This window comes from Bidens hawaiensis, unplaced genomic scaffold (genome assembly GCF_021521415.1).
Source record: "Bidens hawaiensis isolate Kalapana, Puna unplaced genomic scaffold, B.hawaiensis_p1.1 tig00000055_1, whole genome shotgun sequence".
Taxonomy (NCBI): Eukaryota; Viridiplantae; Streptophyta; class Magnoliopsida; order Asterales; family Asteraceae; genus Bidens; species Bidens hawaiensis.
The window spans coordinates 1,414,424-1,423,792 of NW_027491016.1; the positions used below are offsets into that span (position 1 = coordinate 1,414,424).

Consider the following 9,369-nt stretch of genomic DNA (forward strand, 5'->3'; position numbering starts at 1 on the left):
GTTATGTGCATGCAAATTGTGTGTATTATAATATTATATTGTTTTGAAAGGTACATGGTGTTAATTTATTGATAATAGGAATTATTTGAGGTGCAAAAAAGCTACAAATGACACACAACTCTACACATTCTACTTACAAGCAGCTAACTGCCTATACACACACATCATATGTATGTATATATACACACTATATCTATATTTATCTAGAGAGAGAGAGAGCTACGTGGGGCCCATGAAGCTAAATCTATGGCTGACCATATTTTAAATTGAGGGCTAAAGATAAAAGGATAGAAGACGAAGAAATAGTAATCAAACTCAGCATCCTAGAGAGAGAGAGAGAGATGAAAAATTCTGTTTAAAGAGATTTGAAAGTTTTCTTGTTTTTGGTGTTTTGTTGGTGATAAAAACACAACAATTTGGTTGTTTTGTGAGTAAACTCTACCAGTTCTCTCTTTCTGTCCTAACAACAACAACAAGAGTCTCTCTTTAGATTATTGTGGTTTTTTGTTTGTTTTAGTTGATCCACCTTCTTCTTTCAGCTATCTTGTGTTCAAAAGTAAACTGTTTTTTACTTTTTTTTTTGGCACAATCCCACATATACTCCTTGTTTCAATACATAAAACCAAATCATATCCTTTCCTGTTTACTAATTTGTTTTTGTTTGCTACTTTTGTTTTCAAAATCTTCTTCTTTGTATTGACTATTTCACACTGCTTGCTTGCTTGCTAAACTACAACCAGAGCTTCCTTTCAATCTTAATCTTTGCTACAAATTAAGGATACCATGATGTCAGGTGACATGTTTCCTATTCCTCTTCAAGATCATCATCGTCCTCAGCAACCTCTTGAACCAAACCCTAACACTAAACCTGTCTCCAATCTCAAGAAGAAAAGAAACTTACCAGGAACTCCAGGTATATATATATATATATATATATATAGATATTTAACATATTCATCATGTCTATCTTCCTTTCTTTTCTTTTCGTAAGTTAGTAATTATTTAAAGATATCTTGACTAATAACTTAGTGTCATGACTCATGATTTCTATAGTTTTTGATAATTTGGACCTCTCAAGTTCAACTTTAGGACTTTGGTATTGACATGTTGATTATACAACAATAAGCTGATCAAAAAACTTATCAATCAACTTAGCAACCTTCTTCGGTTTAGCAATTAAGAGGTATCACTTATTAAGAGGCAGTTTCTGAATCATAAGCTTCATGAGCAATTAAGATGTGTCTTTTAACTAAATCAAACATATTCTACCTGTGACCGATTTAGATATGGCTTCTGTATGGAATCATTAAGCAGCTATCAAACATTTTAATCTTTAAAAATATGAATAATTTTGTATGGATGTAACTTTAAGTTATGGTTATACTTATACATGTTGTGCTTATGCTAAATAAACATGATTCATTAACAGATCCAGATGCTGAAGTTATGGCACTATCACCAAAATCCCTAATGGCAACAAACCGATTCGTATGTGAAATCTGCAACAAAGGGTTCCAACGAGACCAGAACCTTCAACTTCACCGGAGAGGCCACAATCTTCCATGGAAGCTAAAGCAAAGGAACAACAAAGAACCAGTTAAAAAGAAAGTCTACATTTGTCCAGAAAAAACTTGTGTTCACCATGACCCATCTCGAGCTCTTGGAGATCTCACCGGAATCAAGAAACACTTTAGCCGGAAACACGGAGAGAAGAAATGGAAGTGTGAAAAATGCTCCAAGAAGTATGCAGTTCAATCTGACTGGAAAGCTCATTCCAAGACTTGTGGTACTAGAGAGTACAAGTGTGATTGTGGCACACTTTTCTCCAGGTGTGAATGTACTTGCTACTTATTACACTTCATGATTATTAATATCTTTGACGTGAATCTTGGTTTTTTTTGTTTAAATGAAATAAATGCTTGGATAGTAATGCACTTCAACATTAAATGTGACATGGATAAGTGATCATATTATTATTGTAATTATTATTGGTGTTGTTTAATGTTTGGCGATGGTCAATTAATGTTTATGTTACAAATGTTTTGGTGCAGGAAAGATAGTTTCATAACTCATCGGGCGTTTTGTGACGCGTTGGCAGAAGAAAGTGTTAGGCTAAGCTCGGTGACAACGAATGGTCTAGGCTTGAAACACGAAGGTATGAACGAACCGATGACAAACCCTAATTTCCCCCATGGGTTTTCCGGGATAACGAATTTTGGGTCGGGTTTTGGGTCGGATTTCGGGGATCAAAATAAGCCAAGATTGTCACTTTGGTTAGACCAAGCGAATTCACAAGTTAATCTTTCGGCAATGGATCAAATGACTATGAATTCGAATATCTACATGTCATCTAGCTCGGCTGGTTTAGGCGATATGGTTAATGGTTATGGTTCATCTTCGTTAGCGCCATTGGGAGACGGTCTAAAAGAGGAAACCCTAGCTTCTTTATACTCGATGAACCCGGCCCATCAAACCGAGCCCACGGGTCCAATGTCTGCGACCGCACTTCTTCAGAAAGCAGCTCAAATGGGTTCCACACGGAGCAACCCATCGATCTTTGGAACAAGTTTTGGGCTCATGAACTCATCCGCCACTACATCAAACAATGCAGTCACCTTGGTGAACAACAACAACATCACAAATCAATTACAAGTTTCAACCGCAATGAACATCAACAACAATTCTTCGAATTCAAGTCCTCAATCGCGCGATCTTGACCATCAACAAATGATCATCTCAAGAAATGAAACGATGGCACCGTTGAAGATGATGCACCAGAGCTTTAGCGGAGTTGATAATGGATTAACAAGAGATTTTTTGGGAATGGGAGGTGAAGGTGGTCGGCCATTGTTGCCTCAAGATCTAATGAAGTTTGCATCTTATGGTTCGATTATGGGATCAATGAGGCAATTTGCTAGTAATAACTAGATGTTTAAATTTGTTGCTTAATTAATTTGCATGCCCTCTTGATCATGTGTGTTTGATGTAGCATAATAATTGTTATGTATTTATAGACTTAATTTTGCCCAAAGCTGCACTTTTATTTGGAAACAAAATGGTTATTTTGTTTTAGCGAATGACAAATTATCAATTATATGATCAATCTTGACTAGACTGAAATCCAAACGTAAATCTTAGAAACATTCAAGCATAAAAGACGTATAAGAGACTGTATCAGAATAAAAATGTTGATGGTGCCACTTTGTAGTTTGTATATACAACTTAGATAAATGATTCTATACGTTAATCCTTTATCGTACAATAGGTGCACGACTCTGTAGAACGTTGATCTTCAAAAATCCTAAACCACAGTTACACTCATCTGCCCGTCCCTCTCCCTCAAGCCATCTCCATCACCACCGATCCACCACTCGCAGGCATCAGCACACCTCCTTCGCCTTTTGACAACGAGGGTCCGATAATTCGCCAAAAAACACGAACGCCGCTTCCTTGTTTCACTGGTTTTGTTTAGTCTTTTTTATAAGAATTGAAATTGAAATTGAAGTCAATTGATCGGTTATCTTTGAAATCGATTCAATTAATCATCAATTTGAATATTCAATCGATAAATTTTGAGTTTGAGTGATGGGTTTTAACCTTAAAAGTATCAGGAATTAAGCCTGAACGTTTTGGGTTTAAGCCTGAACGTTTTAGGTTTTAACCTTAAACGTTTTAGGTTTTGGAATTTGGTTTGAACGTATTTGGCTTTTTAACCTTAAATGTATTTCACGGACGTAATGTACGTTAAGCGATTATTATACATTAAATCACCCCATATTAATATATAGACATTGACGGATTTTTTACTCATGTGTTTTTGTTTGAGTTAACATTTTGGTCGCGAAATGCGGACTCTAAATCCTAGTTGGTAAAAAAGAGGGCCCATAACATAAGTTTTTTCCATGTGTGTTATTATTGAATTTTCTTTTAAAACAAACATTTTAAATCTAATGATTATACATATATAGTTTAAACACTATTTAAATGACTTTATCCTACAAATATATGAAAGGGGCCATTTTTGGTCCTTGAAGTGGGACCACTAGTAGAATTATTGTGGGACCCAAATGTGTTGGAAATGGACTAAACAAAAGAAAGTCATTTTCACTCTCACTCATGGGATGTTTTTTTGTACCACCTTTTGTTTTTCATGGTGTCGTGTGGCGATTATCTTATAACAAATGTTTATATTATATTATATTATATTATACAAATATAAATATCGTTTACGCGACAAAAGATAAATTAATAAAAAGCTTATATATCTAAAATTATTACATTAGTTAAAATCAATCTATTAGAGTTGGCAGATGTTCTCTCGTTTATGTGAGGGCTTTTATTGTGAATCCTAACACTTAGAAAACAGTTGTAATTAAAAAAATAAAAAATAAAAATAAGGTACAAAATGGTCCAACTATTGAACCAAATAGGGTTGATGACCTATTAGCAAAGGCGAAACCTTTAAAGCACCAAAGAGTTTGAAGGTTTTAGGTTCAAATCTCTTGAATAACAGAAATTCGTCTTAAATAAATAAATAAAAAGAGAAATGCCCGGTCTGATCATCAAAAGAATGCGGGTAGCTTTTTCCTCTAAAAAGAAAAACTCTTTGGTATTTGAAAGAAAACCTAGTGATTAAGAGGCGAGATATTTACTTATGAACCAATGATCTTTCCTGTTCACGATCGATGTGGGATTTGCTTAGGGTGTTACAAGCTTTTTTTAGCGAAAAGCAGATCTAAGAATACGACCCTAACGTGAGAGATGTGATGTAGTTTTAATCTTAGTTTCTAACTACAACGGAGCGGTGCGGTTAGCCTTTTCCTCTGTGGTATTTGATTGTATTTGGGTGGTTGTTTCTATTGTATGCTTGCTTCTTGCGAGCTGTTAGTTTTTTATAAATTTTTTGTTTGCTGTTCGAAAAAAAAAATCAAAAGAATGCCTGTAGTCATGCAAATCTTCTGTCTGTTAATATTATTTATGATTTTTCTCTAAGTTTCGAAAGAAAATAGAAATGTAACTTTCTTGCTGACATAAAAGTCAAGGTTATTAATCTTAGGTTGTTTAGTCAACGTTTGTGGGTTCTTTTCTTTTTGTGTAAACTTTTGAGTTTTGAGGTGTGTTACTTGTCTCTTTTTTTTTTTTTAACTTTTTCTTTCATTTTTGGAAAATCTATAATATATATAAACGAAACCCCTAAAATCCTATGTGTCGCGATGTGGTCGCTCGCCCCTTTTATGAAAGCCACCAGATTGCTTGATTTTTAAATGGGGGCCTCTAATTGATTTAACACAAATTAATGGGTATGGGTCTTACCAAAACCAGATATCTCTTAAACGGTTATAACACCTCATTAAATTAAAAATTAATCTTACAAATTATTTGATATGAAAATCCTATAAAATAGGGATATATTAAAATATAATATCCAATTTAAAAAGAAAAAAATATTATTTATAATTAATAAACAATTTTATAGTAAAAAACATAAGTGGGTCATGGGTCACCAAATCCAAATTGCTTTTAAACGGGTTATAACATATCACTTATTTATGAAACCACTTCATCATCAAACCCTAAGTATATTATTAACTTTCTTACAATAAAGAAAATTAAAATTCAAAAAATAAATATTAAAAAACGAAAAATATAAAACAACCATTCTCTTAAGCCATTAGATTGTTTTATTTGAAAATGAAGGTTTCTCACGCATTTGATCCGAATTCACAGGTAAACGAAAAATATAAACCCAGATAGCTTTTAAACCGAATTATAACATATCATTTATTTGTGAAACTATTTTATCATCAAACCTCAAGTATATTAATTATTAACTTTCTTACAATAAATAAAACTAAAATCCAAATATATATATATAAATATTAAAAACGAATAATGTAAAACAACCCCCGTAATACGGGGGATAAAATCTAGTGTATAATATATATAAACGAAACCCCTAAAATCCTAAGTGTCGCGATGTGGTCGCTCCCCCCTTTTATGGAAGCTACCAGATTGCTTAATTTTTAAATAGAGGTCTCTCATTGATTTAACCCAAATTCATGGGTATGGGTCTTACCAAAACCTGATAGCTCTTAAACGGGTTATAACATCTCACTAAATTAAAAATTAATCTTACCAATTATTTGATAAGAAAATCCTATAAAATAGGGATATAATAAAATTTAATATCCAATTTAAAAAGAAAAGGATATTATTTATAATTAATAAATAATTTTATAGTAAAAAACATAAGTGGGTCATGGGTCACTAAATCCAGATAACTTTTAAACGGGTTATAGCATATCATTTATTTATGAAACTCTTTTATTATCAAACCCTAAGCATATTCTTAACTTTCTTACAATAGAGAAAATTAAAATCCAAAAAATAAATATTAAAAAACGAAAAATGTAAAACAAACATTCTCTCAAGCCATTAGATTTCTTTATTTGTAAATGAAGGTTTCTCACGCATTTGACCTGAATTCACGGGTAAAGGTCTCACCAAACCCAGATAGTTCTTCAACGAATTATAACATCTCATTATATTAAAAATTAATCTCATAAAATATTTGATTTGAAAATCCTATAAAATAGAAATATACTAAAAATTAATATCCTATTTTATTTAAAAAAAGATATTATTTATAATTAAGAAACAATTTTATAATAAAGAAAATAAACGGGTAATTAGTATCACCAAACCCAGATAGCTTTTAAAACGGATTATAACATAGCATTTATTTGTGAAAACATTTTATCATCAAACATCAAGTATATTAATTATTAACTTTTTCACAATAAATAAAATTAAAATCCAAATATGCATATATAAATATAAAAAACGAATAATGTAAAACAGTCCACGTAATACGGGGGATAAAATCTAGTTATAATAATAAACTTCTTTTCTGTACTTCGATAAGTTATAAGCATTAAATTATATGCGTAAGGTTGTATTTTTTTTTTTTGGAACGATCAATTAAGTAACGCCGGGTACTTCGTACGCGGCCCCCATTGTCTAAAGAAGGTTGCCCAAGCCGGCCACGAGTCCAGACGGACGAAGCCCCTAGCGGTCCACCTATTAAGGGATTCCCCGGATAAAACCCGACCTCCACGCCCGCCAAACGACACGACAGCAAGAAGCCGGTAAACCGCGTAAGGTTGTATTACTTGTATGGTATCCATAGTTGATGGGTTATGTTAGAACCAGCATATTAAATAACAACTCTATTAGAACTTAACCAACATATAGAAACTTATAGAAGCTAGAGCCATGAAAAGTTTGTTGTCAACTAATAATATAACTAGTTTACACAGTCACACTACATCGTTAATATATGGGTTAACGACTAAGAACATTAATCCACGATCACCTTTAATAATAAGAGACCCAGGCAATGTCCTCCAAAGACTCACCACAAATGCAACATCATATAAAATGGTGGAACAACCAGTGGTGTTGTAAAAAAAAGAGTTAATGAGATGCATAAAAGTGACACGAAGTCAAGTATATGGTCACAATAAAGTGTATTGATACGACACTAACGTTAACTGTTTTGGACTTTTAGACGCGTACTAATGCAATCTAAGGTATCAATATGCATATTGTTAGCTTCGGTCAAGTCAAGCTTTGAAACGTAGAACTCTCGCTATTCTCAACAAGAAAGATGATACTAGAAAATATTACAAAACTCGGATTTTAGTTTTTATCTTTTCTAGCTGTTTCCTTTTTTAAGGTACACTAAAAGATTTTGGCACATGCCCTTTACTACTAGAACCAATACATATATATCTAGGAACATTTTGTCAAGATATCATTCACACGTGCATCGTTATTAAACTCGCTTGTTCTCTATTTTATAGTCCCATGCTTTGACAATGAGATTTAAAATGCGAATACAAAAGGCAACACGTGTTTTGAATTTTCTCTCTGACCCACAAAAACATTTTTCGAAGGGTTACGTCCTAGCTTCAAAAATATACAAGGTTTTAACTATATACAATTATTAATTAGCTTTATTGATGTTCATTTGTTCAACTGTTAAAATATAAACAAATTGTATAACATTAATGGTTATATACACATGCCGTCTATTTTATGTTTTACATATGTTTTTTTCTAATTGGTGCTAATCTTGAATTGATGAATTCATTCACCAATCAACCCTACTTTCTAACCTCATACTCTATGTGCTACTGTGAGTTGACTATTTGTTTGTTTTTCACAAACAATTTGGTTATGGCAACAACTTCACGGCAATATATATTGTGTTCACGACGCCATGTATATTTTCACGATGCCATGGATGACGATTTTGTAGAACATGAATATACTATAGATGCAAGTTACAGTTACAGCTCTAACAGGTTTCGGGTACGGTCTTAACAGGTTTCGTGTAGTAAACAGGGACACGAATCGACTTGTTAAAGTATATAAAGGTTAAAATCAAACATCCGAAAGTAATTATCATGTATCAAACCGGTTTTCTTATTGATTCACTAGCCACTTGGCTAGCAATGTTAGTTTTGTCGCACTTAGGGAGCTAGTTGCCAACTCTCCTATGATTTATGGGCCATGATTCTTTCCTAACCTTTACCCACAACTACAATTTTTAATTAGGTTAATGTTTGCATCAATGGGAAGACCTAAATAGTTAAAAATGAAATGAGCCTGAGTGACAACCCGTAATCCTTGATGATTAACAACCCTTCAATAATGTTTTTGTCTAGTGCAAATGCTGATTGATGAACTTTGAAGATTACGGAATGGGTGACCTTTTTTGGCCGATTTGCGAAAACTTTAGCCATAACCTTATAAATACAACCAATTAGATTTTTCGGTCTGTAATATGATAGTGATAATGGGTCAGCTTCCTTAGCAATAAGAGTGATAAGCAAAGATTTGCACCCTCTATACAATCCGCAGAAAATTGATTCACAGTGATATTCCAGAAATTTGATTAAATAATCATCCAATACCTTTTTATACATTTGAAAGGGTAGTGTTTACATTGAATAGAATGCAACAAATTGTGCCGCTAGTCCTTTTTGAATAGCAAAACTAAGTCATTTATAAAGGACATTCATATATAGATTGTGGGTTTAGGAAACCAAAAGTAGAAAAAACAAATAGTATAAGCACATGTTGGTTGTTAAGAGACGTTTTCTCATGTTTGGTCATTTTACATGAAGTAGTTTATTAACGCATGCTGACTCTCCGTGAAAACATTACTCTCCAAACCGCAAAAGGAGAAACCCCTATTAGATCTACGTATGCATAAGCTAAAAGTCTAAAACCATCACCTTATAAGCTTGGTCTCCTATATTAGGCTCATCAAACTTCAAAAGCTTTAAATCCATAAGTCTT

At 33.0% G+C, this 9,369-nt stretch overlaps 1 protein-coding gene across 1 annotated transcript; it reads left to right on the top strand.

Moving 5' to 3' along the window:
- Positions 1-386: 386 nt before the first annotated feature.
- LOC143631609 (zinc finger protein JACKDAW-like) lies at positions 387-2,997 on the top strand. The gene is made up of 3 exons (XM_077100334.1): positions 387-913; positions 1,430-1,829; positions 2,052-2,997. Exons 1-3 carry the CDS (start codon positions 784-786, stop codon positions 2,926-2,928), a joined length of 1,407 nt encoding a protein of 468 aa, XP_076956449.1. The 5' UTR covers positions 387-783; the 3' UTR covers positions 2,929-2,997.
- The last annotated feature ends 6,372 nt before the right edge of the window (positions 2,998-9,369 follow it).